Consider the following 24,646-nt stretch of genomic DNA (forward strand, 5'->3'; position numbering starts at 1 on the left):
GAAACCCATAAATCAAAAAGAATATTGGAGCCCTTTGCATATAAAAACATCCAATTCAAATGTCATAACGTGTTATCAAATTTGATTAGGATGGCATGTTGATAGCTGCAAGAAAGCCTGATCCTCCATCTCCGAGAAAGCGTTAAAAAAAATGAAACGTTGTTGCTGTTTTTTTTTTTAAAGAGGGGTGGGACTTGTGATGGGAGTTGCAAGTAGTTGGTACCCTTGAATTACTTGTACTTGGCTACAAAAATTTACCAACCTATCGAGGTCGCTCATTGTTTTCTCCAAACATGAACCCGAGGACAACGTTCGAAACGCATTGGACAAAGCCAACGCGGACCGCTATCCACTCTTTGACGTCCTCCGGAGGACGATACTTAGTTGCTTTACAGGAGCTTGTCGCCTTTTTGAAGAGGCTTGGTAATCCAGTGTCTTCCACCTCACTAAGTTTAGTACTCCAAAAATAAACCAGATGTCAATCTCGGTCAAATACGAGAATCGAGCTGGCCAAAGAAAAGAGAAACTGTTTGCAGCAATTCTTTTAATGTGAAACATTCTTTGGCTAGTTGTACTGGATTTCGTGAAGCTGGAATAAGTTTCCCCGCTAGATTTAGGGGGGAAAATTGACATCACGTGACCTTAACACCATTTTAGTTTCCCGGCTAAATTTAGCAGGAAAAAGACTGCAAGACTTTGTGTCATGTGTCCACTACACAAAATTAGTTTCCTTGTTAGATTTAGTGGGGAAACCTATGTCATGTGACCTTAAGGCCAATTCAATTTTCCCACTAAATTTAGCGGGGAAAATAATGTCACCTGGCGTCATGTGACATGAACTATGCACAAATTCAGTTTCTCCGCTAAATTTAGCGGAAAGCTTGACGTCATGTGACCTATACTCAAATTCAGTTTCCTCGCTAGGTTTAGTGGGAAAATTGACCTCGCATGACCTCAACGCCAATCCAATCCTCAAGTTTTGTGAATGAAAAAATTTGTGAAATTTAAGGGCATGCAAAAATTTCGGTTCCTAAGAGTTTTATTGTTGGTGTCTGGATTTCGCAAAATTTAGTTGCCACGATTATGTCCTCCGTGACCGATTCGTGAAAAATAGGAGCCACGAAAACAGAGGGTTTTCCCCAAACGACTCTTAAAAAAACAATGTGTCTGAAGTGCAGTTTTTATATTGAAGCACTCGTATATCCGACAGTCCACAGGGTGGTTGTTGACACTGGATCGCCTTACCTTGTCCGGCTATTCTTCTCTATTTCTTTCCAAATACTCGAAAGACGAGCTCCTGCGTCGTGAAGTTATTCGACCATATGCAGAACAGTCCATTTGAGGATGCGTCAACGACGAGGGGGGAACATCGTCTAGGTGCACGTTTCAAAAGGAGGTGATTTGGGTTGAATCTCTGGTACACCCAAGAATATAGACATGAGCCTTTTACTGATGTTCGGAGAAAGGAAAGATCAATTTCCCTGACCGATGCCGATGTGGGTGGGAGTTCCCCAACTTCTGCAGACTCGCTAAATTTTCCTACAGTTCTGTTCTCCAGGTTGGTAACACACGCACCGCTACGTTGCATTTCTTGACATTGCTCAAATGGCCTCATTGGCAAGTAGACATATTCCCAACCAAATTGTGAAAATAGGTACATGACACATAATTTTAATAATAATAATAATGGTAGAACTAATAATATTTTATAATAATAGAAATCAAAGCTATGAACCAAGTGCGCTTTATCCTACGTGCTCTACCTGTTCATAGAAACGAGTGCTGTTTTGAAGATGACAACAAATAGTTTTATTTGCATACAAAATCTTATATACCTTTTCAAATGTTTCAAATTATTTTCTTAATCTGCAATCGTAGGTCTTACAATTCCAAATCTTCTGGGGAACAATTTTGAATATGAAGACGATGGCACTTCCTAGGAATAACGTCCTGGAGAAGATGACACTATGTACAAGTGATGCTGGAGATGTAGACTGCGTAACGACTGCCTCAGTAACGACGAAACTGCTTCTTGAACTTCTCAAAGTGGAAGTCGTCGGTTGCCTTCTCGTCGTCGTTGCCTTTTCCCCTTGACAAACCTTTGCCTCCTGCACACAGACAAAATAAATTATGTTAGGAAGCCTTTTTACCGATTTCCTAACTAAATCATACCACAACACAAGTTTGACGAAAAGTTGAGTCCACTGCATTTGCGTTCCCGACTGGCCACCTTTGAAATTCTCTACATACAGAATCTCAAAGCAGCAAGGTAACTGATGTATAAGATTCCCTATTTTCCAAACTTATTTTTTTATGAAATGCGGAGGGACTTTTTTGCAGTTTATTTGTTGACAAAGCTCCAGGGTTTATCCAAATTTATTTTCATTAGGTTCATCACATAAATCCAAAATTATGAATATTTTATCAGCAATCATATTTCCAGATTTTTTTTTCAGTTGCATCCAAGAACACGAAACTCAATAACTGTTGCTGAAATCGAAGCTATTGAACTCTTTGCAAAGAATCCTCAAAGTATACATAAAATATTGTTGAGAATTCTATGCTTGAAGCGAAATTAAATATAACTGCAAGCTTGTTCCAAACTGAGCTGTACACCAGTGTTGGCCACTGTTTTTAGGCTCACCGCCCTTGGAGCAAGATTTCAGACAAGTGTAGTTACAGACATCTACCACTGCCAACTAACCTTGAGGGTATTTGAAATAAATAAATAAATAAACATGTTGCTTCACAGCTTTGTGGCTACCACCAAGCAAACAAGTATACTGAAAGCATAACATTTGTAATAGATAGCAGCTGTTATAGGACATGAACTTCCTTCTCATGCTTGATGCATCAGTTTCTCACTGGCTTGCAGATTGTTCACAGTTCATCATCAGCACTCTTAGTGTCTTCAAACGTACCATATTTACTCGACTAATAGCCGCACTATTTATGAACGAGGCCCTTGTGTCTACTTTCCCGCAAAGCACATATAGAGCCAAGCATTACGTTGCGCATAAATAACATAGCGAATAACTAGATCGAGAACACGAGTCTCCATACAAATGCCACCCTCACAGATGGTATCTTTATGCGAAGATGTTATCTCTGTACTGTAAACAGATGGAATCATGCAGTTGATCGCGGTGATTGGCAATCCGTACGCTCCGTGGAAAAGCGAACCCTCAGGTTTTCTACATAAACAGTGCGGCTATTACTCGAGTAAATACGGTATGTGCAGGTAACTTCAACTGCATAACAACTACGCTAAGACAGAAGTGCAAACATGTGCTAATCTCGCAATTACATTTAATTGTGTTTAAAAAAAAAGTTTGCACAGTTTATGTACTTTGTTCATAAAGCCCTTGGCCTTCAATGTATTATAAATGAAGTCCACGTTGAGCTCAGGATTCCAGCACAAATATCTGACCGCTAGCATTATCAGTGCCTCTTCATTTGCTGGTCCAGCGTTTACATTGGGTTGCACAAGATACAAGTTTGATCAGTTTAAATTAGATTTAGGCAAGGTTCTATTAGTAGATTAAATTTATACTAGGTTGCATTAGATATATACTGCAAAGTTGCACCAGATTCAATTATTTACACCAGGTTACATTTGATGCCAGTAGCGTTAGCTTTGCACTAGGTTGCATTAGATTCAATAATTCAGGCTACATTTCATTAGGTTCAAAAAGTAGCATTAGCTTTATGCCTTAGATTTACACTATGTTGCATAAGATCCTACAATTTATGCTAGATTGCATCAGATTCATGCTGCAATAGGTTCAATAACTTCCATGAGGCTGCATTACAACCGAAGGATGCACTGGATATGAGCCACATTACATTTATACTACATTGCATTAGATCGGCAATTTACGTTAGGTTGCACTAGATTCAACGATTCATGTAGAAGGGCTACGTCGGGGCGAAGAGGATGCGTGTCACCTTTTCCCTGCCTCCCCGGGATGCTGTGTGCCACGGCCTCCGCCTCTGCAATAACCACCACTGGCTTGGCCACGGGGGGCTCCTTCTCCCGAGGGACCCTCCTTGCATACCGCGACCGGCTGCCGTCATCGATGTTGACTGTAACGAAGAATAGAGCGACACTTCATGGACCGGCTGGACTAGCTGGTACTCGGTGTCAAAGGCTGTTTTCCAGGATTTGAGGATTATTCTCATAACGCTGACAGAGAAAGAGTCATTGATGCATGGGACAAGGGAGATTAAAGTGTTAACCCTGACGAAGTGCAACAGTAAAGGCACACATTTGCGCATGAGTGCGAGCTAGCACGATTTGCCCACCTGTAACCGAGGCGAGAGCACACTGGCACCGTCTGTCGCGTAGACTCGGAGACATTTCTAATCTGCATATAACTTGGCCACAGGTGTTGCTGTCTTTGCAAGATCAAATCTACTGTGCTATCTATCGGAAACGATCGCTTATAACATTGTCAGAAACAAGCTCGTGGAGCAAGAATGATGCGTCAAAAATTAGAAAATATATGCCCGGGTCGTAAGAGTTCCAGGACTTATTCGACGGATGGCACCTATCTCTCGTTGTAAGTCATTGTGACGCACCACAGTCAAATGCGAATCTGTGAGCCGGCCTTAAAGGTCCAAATGATTGTGAAGAAAAAAGAAAACGCTTCCATTAGCCAAGTTTTCAAGATTACGTATGCCAGTATGTTTGCCATTTCAGATGTCAATTAGTCATTTTTAAACAAGAAAACCTCAAATGCAGAAAGTAGAAAAAAAACAAAAAAACTGGCGCGTGCTTAGATTACGTGCGAGCGATTGTGTGTGCAAAGGCCCTGACACACTAAGGCAACAGTTGGATAACTCTATCCGGCAACATGAGGAAATCATGTTGCCGGCGACCCTGTCACATCGCGGCAACCAACAAGAGTCGGGCAGCATCCTGCTGCCACCCAACAACTGTGTTGGCCTATTTGTTGTCCAACCTCCCTGTCACACCACGCCGACGGCGGGAACAACACGGGGAACACTCCCCCATCTTGATTGATTATCTTCGTCGTGTGCAGTGCGGCGTCACTGAAAATGTGACCCTACAAAGTGCTAATGCATTAAAGGGCCGAAAATTACCACGGGATGACATCAAACCGATGATGTGATTAGAAAATTTGACACGGGGAGTATTTTCCACCCATTATTTTATCAAAATGTTCTTCATTCACTGACAAAGCACATAGCCCTAATTGTGGAAAGTGAGATCGCCGATATATGTTCGAGATTTACGCCACCGTATGAAGTGTCTCTGTCCGGTTTTTTCATGCAATTTCCATTTCTACTGTAAAACTGAGGTAACACTGGCGGCACCCCAAAGCGCCTTTATTAGCGTGTTGTTCAGCTGAACTGGCAATGCTTAAAAACTGTTACACCGACACGATCGGCCTTTATCCCGATCGGTCGAATAAATATTTTTCAACACTTTCTATTTGCCTACCGCCTGCTATGTGATTGCTTCATCCCCCAAAATTTCCTGGGTATTTTTTTAAACAAACCACATGTCTGGTAGTGGCTGTTTCCAAGTTACAAGCATCAACAATCATGATCAGAGTGGTCATTTTAATGCTTTGACTTTTTAACCTTTGGTTTCCTGAATTACTTTTATTATACTTTATTAGCGGGTGAGTAGGCATGCCATATTATTTCACTAGCAGTAATGTGAGCATTTCGACAATTGCTTTCTGTAATTACGCAGTAAAAACATTCATCAAATTATTTTAGCTGCACGCCAGCCTTAATTATTGTTAAATAATGTTTTTCAAGCCTGTATTTGAGAAAGACGTTATTGAAAGAAAACTAGCTCTGCCATCGAAGCTATCTGTGTTGTAATGTTGCCGGCCCGAAATTTGCTCAGCCAACGATCAGGGCAACACGCATTGCCCAACACAAGCCGCAGCTGCTTTTGTTGCTGTACCACGCGACATTTTCGTTGTCGCCCATGTTATGCTGCTGTCACCGCGATGTGACAGGTTTGCCGAACAATACGGGGAGCGAGCAACAAGTTGCCCGACTGTTGGACAATGTTCTGTGTTGCTTTTGCCGTCGTGTTGCCTCAGTCTGACAGGGATTAGATGGCAGCTTGCAGTACCTAGCTAACTGTGACGGTGGCAATAGCAGTGTTGAAAGATTTGCGGATTGTCGAGACGAGCGGCCGTCTAGAAGGCGTAGCTATTGTTTTAGATCGAAAGTTACTTTCTGGATCGATCCGTAAATCGACGCAAGGCAATGTCCCGAGAGGCGAGAAATAGCACCATGGGATGCAAGTTCGCCGTGTTCCTGATCTGGGCCACCATCTCACGTAAGTTTGTTGTGTGGAGCCACAAGTTGACTGACCACTCCTTGTATGTTTTTGCTCTCAATGCCGCTTAAGACAGCCCATCTCACATTTCCCAATGCTTATGTAATTACCTGAGACTAGCATTCTTTCAAAAGCTTCCGGTCACCTTACGGTAGCCTAAGCACACCTCTGACCAGACCTTTATTGAGAAGTTGTGCAGAAAAGTGCCCATGAACAATATTTTTTAATATTTCTAAAACTTAGTTCAATGAAAAACTACAACTGAAGTAGAGCACAAAAATGTTGAAACTAAAGTAATAAGCTAGTGTTTATACTTGACATTCTTGACCCCTTTGGGTCCACAGTGTCAAGCGTTTGTGTCGTGGTTCGTGCGAGTAACACACTAAGAATGCTTAAGGGTGTATTCACAGAAACATAAGATCAGGCAATACGAATACGAATCACCTGCAGCACTAAATTAACTTGAACATAGGACATTGAAATGGCACCCACAGCATGCTATTCTCCCGTGGCAATTCACGAGTTTCTTTCTAAGCTTCCCAACTCCCCGAGGGGTGCGCTTTAATTTCGAAATCGGTACCATACTAGTAAAATGCCGGTACTAGGTCAGTTTAAATGAATACGAGCAGTGTTGTGCAAATATTCTAATTTTCGTATAGTAGTTTCAAATAATACGCTATTCAATATTTGCTTCAAGACGAACTGCGATATTTGTATTTTTCTAAGTGTTGATCGCACTGGGTTAGCCCCGTTGAATGCGCTTCTTGTTGAGCACCGGCGCACTGGGGAGAAGCAACAGCCACAGAGCTCGCTTTCGCAGGTGTTGCTTTACTGTAGTGCACCGGTGCTTGGCAAGAAGCACACTCAACGGGGCTAACCCACCGCGATTATTGTTTAGAAAAGTACAAATATTGCAGTCATGCTCAGGAAGAAAGCACACTTTCGCAGCGGGATGGCGCACGCACGTGCCTGGAGTATTTCAAAAGAAACGGGAACTTTGTGAATGTTAGTATCTACACAACAGTAAAAATTAAAAAAATTATACTGTCTGACATGTAAGAGTGCATTAGGCAGAGATGTACTGACAACTTGTGTTCGTCATTCATGATTGTCTTTTTTTCATTTTTAAGATTCTATATTTAAGAAAGGATATTTGCATATAGCAAGATTTATAAATCTCCTTGATGATTAGGTATAGCTGGGCATCTCTAGGATTACTTTTATGTCGAATGTGTCGCTTATTTGCAATCCCAACGTAGACAGTGGACCTTCCGAGTCTACAGTTGATAACTATAGTTGGATTAAAATTAACCTAGCTTAGAAATGGGCAGGTGGAAACTTTAGAACAACCTTCTCGAATTTATGTGTACTTTTGTTTAGGCATGGTGAAAGATGTGGAGAAACTATTTAATAATGATTCGAAAATATTCTGCCAAAACCACTATTCACTTTCAATTCGCTTTGAACTCAAAATCTACTATCTGCACATGACTAAATACGAGTGTGCCACCTTTCCTATCCATTTATAACAAGTCATGTATCAATAATACGGACACCTCCATTCTTCGCAAAATTTCATCCACAATGCGAGTCATCCACTGCAACGAGACTAAAATGCACGTAATTTACCCAGATCAGTCCACAACAAATTTGTTTCTACAGCGAGGTATCCATATTGACAGGGTACACATTAGTGAGACATGACTGGAGATGCATAAAACATGTTGAGACACGCAGCTGCCACGAAAGGAGGTGGTGGCGAGAGAAAGAGGGCACGAGGCGACAAGGGGATAAAAGCACTGCCTGGCCGACTCACATCGGTTGTGTTGCACAAAGTTGACGGCCATGTTGGTGGGCACAAAGGAGGTCTCGCGTTCCTTCTTGGCCATCCGCTCCCGCAGCAGCTTCAGCTTGGCCTCCTCCGTCGCCTCGATGTTGCGGATGCGCTCCCTGCGAGGTTGAGCAGACATGCTACTCCCCCGCACACGCTCCGCCGCACAAATGCGATGCTCGCGGCAATTTCCTCCGATACAGAGGCCTTACTCCGAACCGATATCAATACTGAGTTGCGACTCACATCCTGCTCAAAACATGCGGATCAACGACGACGAAAAAAGAAGAGACCACACATTGTCTGATCTTTGCTCTGGCTGCAAATTTGGGGAAGAAGGGAAGGGCAGTAAAGCACAAGCAATGTGCCGTGCTCTTTGGCATAATCGCCTTCGCTAATCGTCCAAAGAGGGTAAATATCTGCTCAAGTTCATGAGTGGGTCCCCTTCCCGATACTCTAGAGGCAGACCGTTCCCACATGTCGCTGCACGACTGCAGGCGCAGCGTGGCACTGAGGCCCACGTGCGAGCAAGTGCAATAATACTATAGAAAAAATGCTGAATGCGTATTTGCCATAATACAGAATAATGAACAAGTTGAAAGGACTGCAATAGTAATGCTATTTGTCAACCGAACCCTATGAGGCATTTTACCTTACAATGAGAGCTGCTCCAATGAAGTGACTTATATCGCATCTCACAAATCAAGGGCTGCCAATCCAAAGCTGGTCATAGCACTACCATAGAGGTGAGAACATAAACTAATGCTAATTTTCAATGAAGTGCATTACATTAGGGGGTGTGGGGAGGAATCTTAGTACAAAAATATCAACAAAGAAGGTTGCCAGATAACAGTTTGGTAGATAATATGATGCAAAGAAACAAATTCGATGCAGTCTAGGTAGTACTGCACAAGTCACCCAGTAATTTCAATTAACATTGTCCATGAGTGGACCATGTCAATCTGAGCCAACAGTGGTTGCTCCATATAGCCACTGTCACATAGCAAGTGCTACAGGAAATGATGCGACAGAAAAAAGTGTCAATTGCTATCTCATAGAGTATGTCTGCTACAGAATGCATCCACAATATGTATCATGCTGGACTTTAAGAGTCCAACACGATACATTACGGCAGACATAAGGAGGCAATGCAATGTACGTCCCAAAACGCAACCTAATCTGTGCTAAAAACTGTGGCCGAGTGTGATAAAACGCAACGGCTTAAGGAGCAATATGAACAGCCATGAAGAGCCACAGGACAAGCGCTTCCATGTTAGTAGTAATTGTCTTGTCTATTAAAAATTAAATGTAGTTACTTGTGTTGAAAAAATTCTGGCTCCACGTCATTCTTCTAAGTTGGGTGTGCTCCAAAGCAACTTTTCCCACGAGATTCAGCACACAACCCAACTACGGCCTTCCTCTAACAAACAGAAAATTTGTTACAGAGGAGCAACGAGAATGACACCTTAAGCACAATGCAGCACTCACTCGATTCCCAAGTCCACCTCTGGAATGCCAGACAGCATCTGATTGGACAGCATTTCTTCAGACTTCTTCGAGGACGACTTGCGCAAATGCTCGGGCACGTGGAACAGCACGTCTTCGGGATCCACACCTCTGTTGTGGGTGACAACCAGAGAATGTCACCATTATGCAACCAAATGAACTACGACACGGGGCGACGTCAACACACTTTTCGACAAAACCTGTCTTGGCTTTTCGTCAAAACCAGAACTGAAGGTCATTGGAAGCTTCTTATTGTCATTGCTTTCCCAGTGGTGTTTGTAGTCAATGCTTCTTGTTTCCACAGTGATTCCGAAAATTTCATAGAATTCTTTATTGCCGAGTGTGGGTAAGTGCACAGTAAAATTGTGACGCTAATTTGCATTAGGATGCCATCAGTTTGCTTTCGTAAGTTCATGCACTGCAACACAAAACAATGATATGCGACTACTTTGTTCATTCTGTAATTAGAGGCTAAGCTTCCCACGCAGTCACACAGTTGGTGCTCATCTCTCTTTACCTCTGTTTGTATTTAGCTTCCTCTCCAATCTCTTAATAGGAAACTGAACCGAAACTCGGAGCTCACAAAACAAGGCTGCAGCGATAGGTGGGACCCTGCAAAACTCAAAAACATCACTGATACAGAGATATCTCTGACGGATGGCCATATTTTAGGAAACAAAGTATGCAATTCAACACAACCGACAAGGCCAACGAGACATGCGACATTGTGATTCTCGTTCCCTCTCCTCTTTGCTTTGTCCCCTCGAGCTGGTGAACCGAAGCAAGAAAAAGGGAAGCGGCATTGCTTCCCTCCTTCTTGCTTCGGTTCACCAACTTCCCAACTGTTTGAAGAGAATCGTGACGTCACATTCCTCGCTTGATCATGCCATTCTCTTCCAAACATACAGCCATCCGTTTGAGATATCGATGCATAAGTGATGTTTTGGCGTTTGTAGCAACCTGTTAAACCCTTCTGCGACCTTATTTTGCGAAGTCTGAATTTCGGTTCAGGATCCCTTTAATGGAACTACTACTGTAAGTTGTCACTCTAACATTGTTATTTCCCTCCCCTTGACACCTTCCTCTTTATATTAGTGATGCATGTGCAAGAGTAGGTAACCAAATAAGTACAGTTATTTTAGCTACATAAATACATTATTTTAGACAACTTACACAATTTGCATTAGGGAGGCACAGGCTAAGTAAGTAAAGCAAAGCACAACTTTCTACAAAATTAGTGTGGCGCATAAAAAAACAAGGAGGGTACATACTCATCCCGGGAGTCTGTTTCAGTATCCTGTCCTTTTCCCCTACGCTTGGCAAGTTCCTCTTCAATGTATTTCATCCTGGGAAAGAAGGTAAAAATCAACGAGATTTGAAGTGACAAGCATTCATATTGAAGGACAGAAACCTTGTTTTGGACATTACTGATCACCTGTCATATCGCACTGCCCTAGATTTCACACTCACGCTACCAAAAACCACGAAAAGTAACAATGAGAAAGCAGGATAAAATGGCGCAGGACAGAGCTAAAATAGACATATGGCTCCATTACTTCTGCGCTTTGACATACGGAATACACATCCAATTCAGTCGCTCAGATGGAAAGAAACTGCCAATTTAGCTCAACCCATTTCTAGACCAGACGGGGCTATAACCCGGTTCACCTTATGTTGTACCACAGCGAAGTCTAGAAGCGCAAGCTCACAGCGTAGGCAGCTGCTCTTAATGCACGAGAGCTTGTGCCGCTGAGATGTGCCCTAAAGCAAAAAGCTCGCACTTGTAGCCTTTCCTGCGGTATATCATAAGGTGAAACAGAATATAGTGGGACACAAAAAATGCACAAAATGGTTATCCAACTTTCTACAAGATGCACAAAAGCACACCCGTGGTACAGCGAGGTTGACACGGTGCTGTTGCTGATACCGTCGACTTTTGTGGTGGGCTTGCGAGGGGGGTCAAGGCAATGTAATTCAGATTTCTTGTGCAGGTGAGGCAATCAGAAAATCTTGCAGGAGGTTCCAGGAAACGCTCGAGAGACTCACATGTCTGCGTCTTCGTCTCGTTGGTTGGTTTCCACAGAAAAGGTGTTCCCGAGATTCACGGCATCCAGTTCTTCCATGGTGATTCTGCAAGCAACAAACAAGACAGACTTTCTCTCAATTACCAACAGTTAAAATAAAGATTGGGAGCTTCCAATTACAAAAAGAAGAGTATTAGAAGCCAAGAAAAAAAGAAAACTTTGGCCCTCTGGCAACACTAGATAGCAACAGAAATGCCTTGGCTCAAAATGGGAGAAATTGGGACAACACGGCTAGCGCAGACACAACATTCCTCCTTCTTGCACTATTTATATGTACAGGTTAGAGTTGAACACGGAATCTAGTAAACTATATGTTGCTGGGCTAGTTTGTGCACTTCACTACAAAATAGCGCGAAAAAAAACAAGGACGACAGTGATGGGACAGAGCTTGTCCTGCCTTAACTGCTCATCCTTGTCTCATTTGCTCAACTTTATTTGTATTGAATGCGGAATTTTACCGCCCAAGTGTGTGGTCCACACGGAAACATTGCAGTACAGTGGCATACCTTTTCCCCTTCAGCGCCTTCATGTCAATCATGCCCCCAGTCTTCAGCTTGAACGGGTCCTCCTAGACAGAAAAGAGAATGGTGCATCAACATAAGCCTTAGAGAGTTTTAGTAATGCGTATAGGAGCAAACGCAGACCCCATACGTTAACGTTAACGTTGCGTCCTCCACACTGCGCATGCGCTATACGTACGTACTGCGGCGAGCCTTGCGTACGTACGCTCGCTATCGATTTTTGCGGACGTACGTAGCCACGTAGCGGTCCCCTGCGTGCCATCTCGTTGCTCTCGTCGCGCACGGGAGAGCGCGAGACTAGTTCAGTTTGAAAAATGGCGGCTGTGAGGCAAACCAGCGGAAGTGCTACGCGCATTGTACGGGTTCGCTTTATCATTGAAGATGACATCAACCTCCTCAAAGAAGTCAACGCGACGAACCCTTTCGAGCACCCACAAAGATGGGTTTTGATAGCCAAAAACGTCGACGCCGTCGACCCCAAAAAGGAGTTTACCGTGCGATCAATACAAAAAAAAAAAAAGACAAAACACGTACACAACAGGCACATGAAAACACGCACTTCCGTAACAAAGCGAGGAGAATCGGGGCTTTGGATTGGCTTGACCGAATACCCGCCTTGGATTGTTTGAAGCAGTTTACAGGAGCACATCTAGATGGCGCTACAAGTCTTTACATTTGCGTTCTTCTTCCGCTGTACTAAAAGTGCGTATTCGACGCGCTCCGTAACGTTCCGTCGACGCAACGTTAACGCTAACGTAGGGGGTTTGCGTTTGCCCCTATACATATTACTAAAACTCTCTATTAACGATAGAAGAAATCATTGATTGCAGGAAGACGAATTTGAAACCATGGTGATGGTGGGAAGTCAGACTGCTTTTCAATCGAGTTTTGAGCTGGTGGGTGTTCTCTTCCTTTATCAGAAGAAGTGCAACTAGCCCGAATTCACAGCTTATTTCAGAGAAAATTGTGCCGTGTAATACAGCTACCACAAAACGTTACGAAGTGAGGTTTAAGTCCGGAAAAGTAAAATTAGAAACACCCATGTCTTGAACATTAACAAAATTCAGTTGATAACTTTCACGCACGTTAAGGCTAAGTCACGCAACTTGCGTGTGCTTAGGACCAAGTTCTCGTAATCTCTTAAGGCCCATTCACACACTTGCGACTTCTTAGAACTGAATGCCTTGAAACCTCTTAAAATCTCTTACAACGAGAGGACGCACTGGCACCACCTACCGGGTAGCAGTGGAACACTTGGTGGTCCCGTATATTTTCTATTTCTTTCCTGCATCAAACTTTGTTTATTGGCATGAAAAACTTTTGTCAATGTTATAAACAAACATTTCTCATAAGTACTGTAGAGACCGGTTATAATGAAGTTGGTTATAACGAAATAGTGGCTACAGTGAAGCGATCATGATTTCCCATTCCCGTTTGCACTTTTTCAATGCATTCGTGTCTGCTTTTAGTGAAGGAAGTTGAGCGACTCCCGCGGATATAGCAAAAAGAAATTTTCTGATAATTAAAAAAAAAAGAATCAAATTTGGAAAGTTTACTTAGGCTTGGACCGCCACACTTTGCTGCCATGGCCAAGAAGTTACCCAGGAGAGGCTGCAGAAGATGCTGGAAAGGCTACAACATTGTCTGCTCCATGCTCCTTATCTGGGAAGCGGCTTTACCGCATCGCACGCACAGAAGCTGTCGTGGCATGCCGATAGGGGCATTTGGAGCGCTAGCGACAACGTGATAGAGGAGATGATGGAGAGAGCCTAGATTTAAGAGAGGGAGCAGTAAGTACGCCTGCATTTGATTGTCGCGTGGTCAGTGTGGCGAGGAAACTGGGCGGAGAGGCGGACACATTTGCAGAAGGCGAACGCGTTTGAGTTTCGACTTCTTGCATGCTACAGCTCGTTTTGCAAATGCGGCCCACAGACCATGTGACCCCAATGGAGCAGTTGCTCCATCTCTCATATCTAGGCTCTCTTTACCAACAACAGACAAGCTTGAGCGCGAACTCGGTGCAGTGCACGTTTCTTTGTTTGCTTCGTGATCCGCGTCGGCGTCTGGTCAGTGAGGTCGCTCTTACGCGAAATTCGACTTCGCTCAAGCGCCGATTCGGCGAATCATCGCCACTCAACGATGAAGAGTCCCGGCACCACTGGCACCTCGACAAGGAAGACGAAGGCAATCTCCTTGAATCAAAAGCGTGCCATCCTAGGGAGAGCCGGTATAAACGTAAAGAATGCCGTTCATCACCAACATCCTCTGCGGGACCGTTGCAGCTGTCGACACAGTCCGTACGTAGCGGGATCTTTTTTTGACCGGAGCTTCTCGCAGTTGGCGAGAAGCGACTAGAATCTGGCAGAGGACGCGTGCATAGAAACCTCAACCGCTTTCTGCAGGCTCGATAAACATGTGCCGATAACAACCCGTTATCGTTTTTTTTTTTTTTTTTTTTAGATTATTTGTTTGTGTTTATATATTACAAAGAAGTGGATATAGCGAAGTGATTTCCGATTCCCTTTGACTTCGTTATAACCGGTCTCGACAGTATATGCACACTTGATCTCGCGAATACCGCCAGACTTTTGCTATAGTGAAATGCAGTTACAGGGTTACCGGCTAGATGGCGATAGCGTGTACTCTCGTTGTAAGCGATTTTCAGAGGTTTTCAGGTGTTTGGTTCTAAGGAGTCGCAAGTGTGTGAACGGGCCTTTACCACAAGAGAACACTGGCTTGCTGCTGCCATCTATGAAGCGACCCTGGAACTGCAATTTACCAGAGCAAAGGTTTCTTTTTTTCCAATAAAAAAAAAAAGTTATGCGCGCAAAAAAAAAAAAAAAAAAATGACAGAAATGCCAAGTGTCCCACAGCAGTACTCGATAGATGGCACCAGTGTGCTATTTTATTAGGAGAAATTTTAACAAGTCACACGGTCGTAAGTAGGAATGCCGCGAACTTTTGTCAAACCTCGATTTTGACGTCGAACCTCAAGGTTCGAATGGTTCGCCAAACCTTTGAACTTTCACTGAAGTTAGAAGGTCGACTTATGGACAGTGCTGCCCTGCTTTTACACAAATATTTTTGAATTCTGGAGAACAAATAATTTAGAAAGTAGTTTATTTTATATTTTATAAAATGCATGGCTACCAATGTTTACACAAAACAAAAGCGAAAATATGCGCTTTAAACGCTTTTGTTAGTTAGTAACGAGAACCAGTGATGGCCAATATACCCAATGAATATTGCGCTTCTCCTCTGCCGGACTGGTTTTCTTATTTCTGCGCATGCGCACAAAAGTCGAACATCAGTCGAACCTTTGTCGAACGTCACGTTGAAAGTTCGAAAAAGTCGCACTTGGTCGAACTAGTCGTAAGCAGTCGCAAGCACCAGCCTCTAGAGACAAGGGTCAAGCATCCGTACTTACGATGACCAGCTCCTCCTTTGTGGTCAACTTCTTGCCCAGATTGAGTCCGATGACGCTAACGCCGTTGGGCCGCTTCCTCAGCTTCTGGATTTCTTTGGTGTCCTCGAGGATCTCTCTGAAATAAGGAGAGCGACTCTGAGAGATGACACTCAGATGACCGTTCGAGGATAGAGTATTAGTCATGATTCTTCTACTTACTACTAATAACCAATAGACATTCTGATTATGGTATGGAAATTTTGTGAACACAGAAGAGCTATAAGAAATTATCAGCGTCGTCGGATCGTCTGAAGTTTGAACCGTGGTTTGAACTTGAACGTCGGGAATGGGAGGCACTCACTTGATCGAATGACGTTTTAGCGAACGCCCACGTTTCATCGAACGACACTTTAGCGAATAGTCGGACGCCGCGAAGCGGCGTTTTCGGGTGGGCCAAGTGAGTCCCTATTTTTGTAATGAGTTGCCGTAGACTGTCGCCGCGAAGCGGCGTAAAGCGCAGCGCGACGGATGGGTTAACGCGCGCCCCCGTTATTCGCTAAAACGACCATTCGCTCAAATGTCGCCGTTCGCTAAAATGTCATTCGCTCTTGTGATATGGACCCGTCGGGAATACAGAGCGACTTTTAGGAACTCGTCACAAGCGTCGCAGTAGCAGGTTGTACGAAATACTCACCGAGAGAGTTCTTCCTCTGTTTCATGTTCAGAATCTTCGTCTTCTGAACGGTTTCTTGTACGGAAACATTTCCGTTTTTTAACGCCACCTTTGAAGCTGATCGCAGCCGACGTCTCCGCCGTCTCCGCCATGTTGAATTGGAGAAGACGTAGGCTTGGCTAGACTTGTCGAACCAGTACAGAACCAGTAGAGCGAGTAGAAGGAGTAGAACGAGAAGCGCTGACCTCTGGTGCTGACGTTCCGCCACTTTGCGTTGCTCATTTGTCTTAGCGCCGCGAAATTGAAGATATGAAACAAACTACTATAAAATATTTAGGCTATGAAACTAAACATTTTATTTACACATATTATTTCTAGTTTTTTTTTTATTTTAAACTTTGATGTGACGGGCTTAACTCAGTGAGCCTTGGTGCATAGCAGCGTCATCGACATCGGGAAACTTCCGAAAAACATGTCGTCTAACGTGACCGAAAGAGCTCTGCAAATCCTGCGCTATTTACCGCGCGTCTCCATCTCCAACTTGCGAGACACTCCGGGAAGCACGTACGTCACCGCCGGTATGATGACCCGTGGCCAGCGGTTCCAGGCGCTGCACCCTCACAAGGGCAGCAAGCAGCGCATGGGCTACGCGCGGCTGGGTTTCGAAGGCGGCCAGTCGCCCTTCTACCTCAAGATCCCGATGGAGAACTACAACGAGAAACACCACCTGCGCCGCCAGTACCCGCCGCTGTCCCTCAAACAGCTGCAGCTCCTCATCGACCTGGGCAGAGTGGACCCCAAGCAGCCGATCGACCTGGCCACGCTCTGCAACACCAAGATTTACGACATCACGCCGATGGAGCGGCACTTCGGAGTCCAACTGACGGCGGAGGGCATCGACAACTTCAAGGCCAAGGTGAATATCGAAGTCCAGCACGCCAAGGAGCCCGTCATCGCGGCCATCGAGAGAAACGGAGGCGTCATCACGACGGCCTACTTCGACATCAACAGCGTCACGGCCCTGCGCAACCCCGAGGCCTTCTTCAAGACTGGCAAGCCGATCCCCAAGAGGAGACTTCCTCCCGAAGACGCCATCCGGTACTACAGCGACCCGGCCATGAGGGGCTACCTGGCCGACCCAGCTGAGGTGGCCAAGGAGCGCTTCCTGCTGGCCCAGAAGTACGGCTACGAGCTGCCCGACGTCGCGAGCGACCCCGACGCCGAGATGCTCATGGCGCGGAAGGATCCGCTGCAGGTCTTCTATGGTCTGCAGCCTGGGTGGGTGGTCAACCTCAGGGACAAGTGCATTCTCAGGCCGACGGATCCAGAGTACCAGGAGTACTACAACAGCTGACTTTGAGATCTTCATGGGCGTCATCTCTAGTTGATGTGTTGTAGAAATAATGTTAAATAAAACCTAAAGAAAAGATAACTGTCAAGTAATGGTTATGTTTTCTAAGGTCCGCCTGTCTGTATTTGGTTGTGCTTTCCTTTGTCCTCACAGTTTGCACTGCTGACATCTGCACTCATATTCACTAGGTTGCTGACATCGGCACTCGTATTCACTAGGCTTCAGTAGCAGAAACTGATAGAAAGAACTTGACGTTTCGCTAAAATAGCGAAACGTCTTGAGTGAGGATCCTTTTCAATGCTTGAATATCTTACGTTCAACATTACGAATAAAAATTGCAAGAATAGAAATGTTCCTAACATAGTCCACTAGAGACGGTTTGTTGATGTGATTGACACAGAGACCCTTTAAATCGTTTCTGTGGTACATTTCCAAGACTAAGTGCCTCTCCTTGCACACTTGTAGCATTTAACTTGATTGACCGGCTCTCATACTGTTGGACAGCAAAGAGGGAAATCGAAACCCGCATATATGTAGGGCAGCCACAGTGGATCGTGGCGAGCCAGAAAAGCCGGTGTCTGCGCATAGAAGCCCCACACTTTCATGAAATGTGCATTAAGAGATTTTGTTTTCCTGTTCTATCTCGGTTCATGTAACGTCATGTTCTCAAACTTTTGCTGCCTATTACCACCACTAGCGCCACATTCACATGGAGTTTCAGCTTTCTGCAATGCATAGTTTATTCATGCTGGCCAAAAGATAGTGTTTCATTTTCTCGATGGCACCCTGTACTTTGCAAAAATGTTTTTTAAGTAAAAGTTCATTTATCCAATTTAAAACAAACTCTTCAGGTGATGCACCAAGCAGGATAATAGTGAATATATACAAGTGAAGACAAGTGCTTATAGTGTTAGTTAATTTGTGCACCATAAGCAGCGCAAGCATAACGAGGTCGCTTGTTTGCCGCCAACAAATTGACTCTACCCAATTTAGAAATGAACAATTGCACGGCTGTTGTATTCAATTTCTGCGTCGCGTCATAGTATCGGCTTCGCATCATTGTGGTATGATGCGACGATAAAAATAAATCTCGAGCAACAGGAATTTTTGAAGGGCAAGTCGGTTGAATCTAATTTGTGGGCTCTTTTAAATTATACTGTTCCATTTGTTCTTAACCATGCACAAGTCGATGCAATATATTTTGATATGGCGAATGCACACGGATAAGGTTTATCACAATACTTTTCTGACCAAACTAGATACCGTAAAATCCCGAGAGATAGTCCACTTAAAATCGATAGAAAATTGGAAGGGAAATAAGGAATGGGCTAATTATCGGTGTGCAATCAAAGAAAGTTGAAAAAATGCTATTTTTAGAACATGTGTCTCTGTCAAACTTGTTATTGTGACGAGGGAAACTGAAGCAAAGATGACTGTACTTCCCAGTGGGCAATGTTCGCTTATATCCCGCCATAGCTAACTAGATGCATTTACACCAAGGTCATCATTGCTCTGAACACTACAAATGCTAGGAGCGGGCTATGTTTCGATGTCTAAAATAAAATGGCAAATCAAGCCAAAAAAAGTGCTGGGTTACTTTTCAGGGGTGGGCGCATCTCAGGATTTTATGGTAGTTATGGTTTGTGTCTGACGTACTACCATTGGTTTAAAAATTAGCTCTCGAGTCGTAGAAATCATGCTTGTATGTCAGGGTTCAAGTCTGGTAATTTTTTGTCGCCTTCCGGCGTGCCCCAAGGAAGCAACCCTGGTCTACTTTTATTCTTGATTTTTTGTGAACGACATCTCTTGTACCGCGAAAAACTCTGAAGTGTTATTATTTGCGTGTGTGTTCTTTCGTATTCAAAGTGCAAACTTTTTCAGGATGACGGATTGGCTATTTTAAGGTAGTGTTCGATGAACTGTCTTTTGCTTAATGAGCAAAAGACAGAAATAATGTCTCTGACAAGAAAGCGAGATTCACTTCTGTTCCTTTACACATTAGACAGCAGTGTCATCACACGAGTGTCCGTCATTCGTGATCTTGGAATTTTTGTGGATTCATCTTTACATTTTATTAATCAAGTTTTGACTACATGTAATGCTTTCTTAGGAATATTGAAGTGATATCTCGTTTTACGAGGCAATTTTTTTTGCCTGCTTGTTTTGTGCGTTTATTTTGCTACTTAGTATGCACAAAGCTGCAGTTTGCTTCTATTGTTTGGAATTTTATTAACCACACATGCTCTATTGCGCATGCTCAAAGACACTTCATAGGCATACTCTAAGACAGGCATTTTGGGTGCAAGTGTTATTACAACTACAATGTGCTGAAAAAACTAGGGTTGTGCACTTTGCTTGATAGAAGACGTTTACATGATGTTATGTTTTTACGTAAGGTGGTGAACGGAAGTAAGTATTGGTTCATCACTTTTGTTGAGTACTGTTTGTTTCCATGTTCCCTTGTGGTCCAGTCGGTTTCAGAGCCTGTTCTACTCCCTGAATTTATATGATACAACTAGAATTTAACAATAAGCTTGATCAATCTGCTAAAGACATTTTTAGCAACTTTTTGACATTGTCGGGAGGCGATAATTTGTGTACAATTTTGGATCCATGTGGCCGTCTGCATGTCATTTCCAATGACGAACTGTGTACCATTATTTTGGGCCACATGCTGTCTGTGGACACAACAAAATGAAGATTATTATTATTAGAGTATGATGCAACATCCACAGGTCAGGCTTTATTTCCAAAGGGGTCTCATAATTCCACAATAAGTCTAAGCCAACACTAATTGTATACAGCATAATTGGAGTATATTCAAGTGATCTGGGCATACTAGTTAAATTATGTACCTACTATGATACAATTTGTGGTTATCAGTGGAATAGTACTTTCCTTCTGTCAGGTGTCAGTGGGAGACTTGCAAGCGTCAGTTCTGGTTGAGTCTGAGTTTTGTTTTTATGTTACATCATCATCATCAACATTTATTATTCCTTGAAGGCCCAGGGGGCATTATACAAGGGAGTGAACACTTAAAAAAAAAAGTAACAAAACTATTTATCTACAAAAACACGCAGTAATCTTGTTATGGGTTAGAAAAAATAAGCTAATGGCTGCAGAAAATTTCTTAGTATCAGATAAGGAAACAATTACGTAAGGCAGTGAGTTCCAGCCGTCAATGGCCAATGGTAAAGTAGACATTTGGTGAGTGACGGTTGACAATGAAATCGGACGGAGTTTACAAGAACGGTCGAGACGAGAGAAAATGCGGTAAGGAGGGGATAACAAAGTTTGTATGAGATGCCTGTTGTAATAAAAGATCCGATGAAGAAGAGAAAGACGAGACACCCTGCGGCGGTGAGAAAGCATGCCAAGGTTAGCTGATTGGCGAAGTCCTGATATGCTTGCGTAAGGGGAATAGTCGGAATTAATAAAATTGATATCACAAAGGAAATGGGCCCTGATGTAGCAATAAGAATGTTTATTTATACGGTTTTGGTCTGTGATAGTGTTTGTAGCCCCACAGTTGAGGTGAACTTGTATTTGTTGGTTTACTTCGAAAGAGATGGTAAGAAGAGGGGTAATAAATATTAAACAGTGTCACAAAAAAACAAGAAAACATGCATCATTTTGTAATATAAGGAGTTTCAGTATTAATAGATTTTTTTAAGAACGGCATACCAACATTTGGTGCAGCTTGCCTAGAAAAAAAAAACCAACTGGATTTTAGATCCACAATTGTCACGAGTCATGTAGAACTAGCAGCTTAAACATTAGAAGAAAAATTAACTGGTCACTGTATTCTGTCCAGGTGTTATCAAGTAGACTCAGTGCTATTACTGAACAATTTAGCCTCCTACCTGTACACATCTGCAGAGAAATATAAAGGAAAAAGATTCTTTTTATGCTTTTTTCGGACTTTGTTCACTGTGGACACATCTCTTTTACTAAAACAGTGATAGAAGCGGCATTGGACCTTTTGCATCAGGTTTCGTAGCAGGCGAAATATTGGCTCGGAGCAACCATTCACACTTCTGGAGCAAAAATCAACATTTGTTAGCATGTCATTTGAAAATGAAAATGTTATTGCATCGCTAAATTAGTTCCTTTCTGATAGTAAAAGAGGGTTTTTCTTTGATACTGAAGCATCTTGCTTATTCTATTTTGTAATAAGAATAAACGGGACACCAAAAAAACACATTTCTTTGTTCCTATTTTTTTAGGTAAGGTTTAGGTCAGAGTAGGCTTCCTTTACAATGGTTATTTTAAAAAAAATGACTGAACAATGAAACATAGTGCTACACGTAAGTTGAGATAACGACTCTCTCTTCCTCCCTTTTTTACTCTTGGTAGTTAATTTAGTCGGCAAATTTGATTCCCGCAAAACGCCGGCAAAAATCATCACATCCACTAAAATGTCTGTCAATAAAAAAAAGTCTCCCCAAGGTTTATGAACACCGAACTCAAGATTTTAATTTCGTAAGTTGCCAAAAGCAGCCACCCCAGAAAATTAGAAATATCTACACTTCTGCTTTAAAAGTGATGCTGCGCTTTAGCGGCATTCGGATTAGATTTGAATTAAAGTTCACTGCCCTTTCGATTGACCACTCTGCACAGGAACAAGCTTGACCTACATATTGATGCAAATATAGACCCGCGTTTTTCCTTCGTTTTATAGCACAGCCCTTTTTTTCTTTTTACTTTTTTTTTCAAATTTTAGAGGTCAATTTACGACCAAGACCAAAGAAGGTTCGACCGTAAAAGTGCTGAGCATTATGTCCAAAAACAATCGCGCTAACCGATGCGCTCCCCCGGGTCAGCCGCTGCTCCTAGCACTCCGGTGCGAAGTGGTGAAGCACGACGCGCGACCGCTGGAGTGAGGTCGTGAATGTGGCGCGAGCGGAGCAAGTACCGCGGTACGGTGTAGCCACGATATGAAAGCATGTGGCAGACATAATAACCGAGAGATATTGGTCAGGAGTAAAAAACCCTGGTTCTGTCTTGTTACAGTAACCGCCCTTCTAATATTTTGCCTTTTTTCAAATTTCAGAGATCCATTTACGGCCAAGACCAAAGAAGGTCGACCCGTAAAAGTGCTGAGCATAATTTCCAAAAACAATCGCGCTAACCGATGCGCTCCCCCGGGTCAGCCACTGCTCCTAGCACTCCGGTGCGAAGTGGTGAAGCACGACGCGCGACCACTGGAGTGAGGTCGTGAATGTGGCGCGAGCGGAGCAAGTACCACGGTACAGTGTAGCCACGATATGAAAGCATGTGGCAGACATAATAACCGAGAGATATTGGTCAGGAGTAAAAAACCCTGGTTCTGTCTTGTTACAGTAACCGCCCTTCTAATATTTTGCTGCTTTTTTCAAATTTTAGAGATCCATTTACGGCCAAGACCAAAGAAGGTCGACCCGTAAAAGTGCTGAGCATAATTTCCAAAAACAATCGCGCTAACCGATGCGCTCCCCCGGGTCAGGAGCTGCTCCTAGCACTCCGGTGCGAAGTGGTGAAGCACGACGCGCGACCGCTGGAGTGAGGTCGTGAAGGGTGACGCGAGCGGAGCAAGTACCGCGGTACGGTGTAGCCATGGTATGAAAGCATGTGGCAGACATAATAACCGAGAGATATTGGTCAGGAGTAAAAAACCCTGGTTCTGTCTTGTTACAGTAACCGCCCTTCTAATATTTTGCTGCTTTTTTTCAAATTTTAGAGATCCATTTACGGCCAAGACCAAAGAAGGTCGACCCGTAAAAGTGCTGAGCATAATTTCCAAAAACAATCGCGCTAACCGATGCGCTCCCCCGGGTCAGCCGCTGCTTTTAGCACTTCGGTGCGAAGTGGTGAAGCACGACGCGCGACCACTGGAGTGAGGTCGTGAATGTGGCGCGAGCGGAGCAAGTACCACGGTACAGTGTAGCCACGACATGAAAGCATGTGGCACACATAATAACAGAGAGATATTGGCCAGAAGTAAAATACCCTGGTTCTGTCTTGTAACAGTAACCGCCTTTCTAATATTTTGCTTTCTTTTTTCAAATTTTAGAGGTCAACTTACGGCCAAGACCAAAGAAGGTCGACCCGTAAAAGTGCTGAGCATAATTTCCAAAGACAATCGCGCTAACCGATGCGCTCCCCCGGGTCAGCCGCTGCTCCTAGCACTTCGGTGCGAAGTGGTGAAGCACGACGCGCGACCGCTGGAGTGAGGTCGTGAAGGGTGACGCGAGCGGAGCAAGTACCACGGTACGGTGCAGCCACGACATGAAAGCATGTGGCAGACATAATAACCGAGAGATATTGGCCAGAAGTGAAAGACCCTGGTTCTGTCTTGTTACAGTAACCGCCCTCCTAATATTTTGCCTTTTTTCAAATTTCAGAGATCCATTTACGGCCAAGACCAAAGAAGCTCGACCCGTAAAAGTGCTGAGCATAATTTCCAAAAACAATCGCGCTAACCGATGCGCTCCCCCGGGTCAGCCGCTGCTCCTAGCACTCCGGTGCGAAGTGGTGAAGCACGACGCGCGACCGCTGGAGTGAGGTCGTGAAGGGTGACGCGAGCGGAGCAAGTACCGCGGTACGGTGTAGCCACGATATGAAAGCATGTGGCAGACATAATAACCGAGAGATATTGGTCAGGAGTAAAAAACCCTGGTTCTGTCTTGTTACAGTAACCGCCCTTCTAATATTTTGCTGCTTTTTTCCAAATTTTAGAGATCCATTTACGGCCAAGACCAAAGAAGGTCGACCCGTAAAAGTGCTGAGCATAATTTCCAAAAACAATCGCGCTAACCGATGCGCTCCCCCGGGTCAGCCACTGCTCCTAGCACACCGGTGCGAAGTGGTGAAGCACGACGCGCGACCACTGGAGTGAGGTCGTGAATGTGGCGCGAGCGGAGCAAGTACCACGGTACAGTGTAGCCACGATATGAAAGCATGTGGC

General features: G+C 43.8%; 2 protein-coding genes across 2 annotated transcripts; one reads left to right on the plus strand and one right to left on the minus strand.

Annotated features, from left to right (window-relative positions):
• Positions 1 to 1,785: 1,785 nt before the first annotated feature.
• LOC8025700 (telomere length and silencing protein 1 homolog) lies at positions 1,786 to 16,620 on the minus strand. Its single transcript, XM_029976945.3, has 9 exons — positions 16,371 to 16,620; positions 15,698 to 15,812; positions 12,256 to 12,317; positions 11,712 to 11,795; positions 10,937 to 11,011; positions 9,648 to 9,776; positions 8,145 to 8,278; positions 3,949 to 4,086; positions 1,786 to 2,108 (listed from the first exon to the last, which is right to left on the minus strand). The coding sequence occupies exons 1-9, from the start codon at positions 16,499 to 16,501 to the stop codon at positions 2,011 to 2,013; spliced, it is 966 nt and encodes a 321-aa protein (XP_029832805.2). The 5' UTR covers positions 16,502 to 16,620; the 3' UTR covers positions 1,786 to 2,010.
• A 164-nt stretch (positions 16,621 to 16,784) lies between these two features.
• LOC8025701 (39S ribosomal protein L15, mitochondrial) lies at positions 16,785 to 17,824 on the plus strand. Its single transcript, XM_002409972.5, has one exon. It carries the CDS (start codon positions 16,822 to 16,824, stop codon positions 17,701 to 17,703), a length of 882 nt encoding a protein of 293 aa, XP_002410016.3. The 5' UTR covers positions 16,785 to 16,821; the 3' UTR covers positions 17,704 to 17,824.
• The last annotated feature ends 6,822 nt before the right edge of the window (positions 17,825 to 24,646 follow it).

Source organism: Ixodes scapularis, unplaced genomic scaffold (assembly GCF_016920785.2).
Source record: "Ixodes scapularis isolate PalLabHiFi unplaced genomic scaffold, ASM1692078v2 PGA_scaffold3__209_contigs__length_174095766, whole genome shotgun sequence".
Classification (NCBI taxonomy): Eukaryota; Metazoa; Arthropoda; class Arachnida; order Ixodida; family Ixodidae; genus Ixodes; species Ixodes scapularis.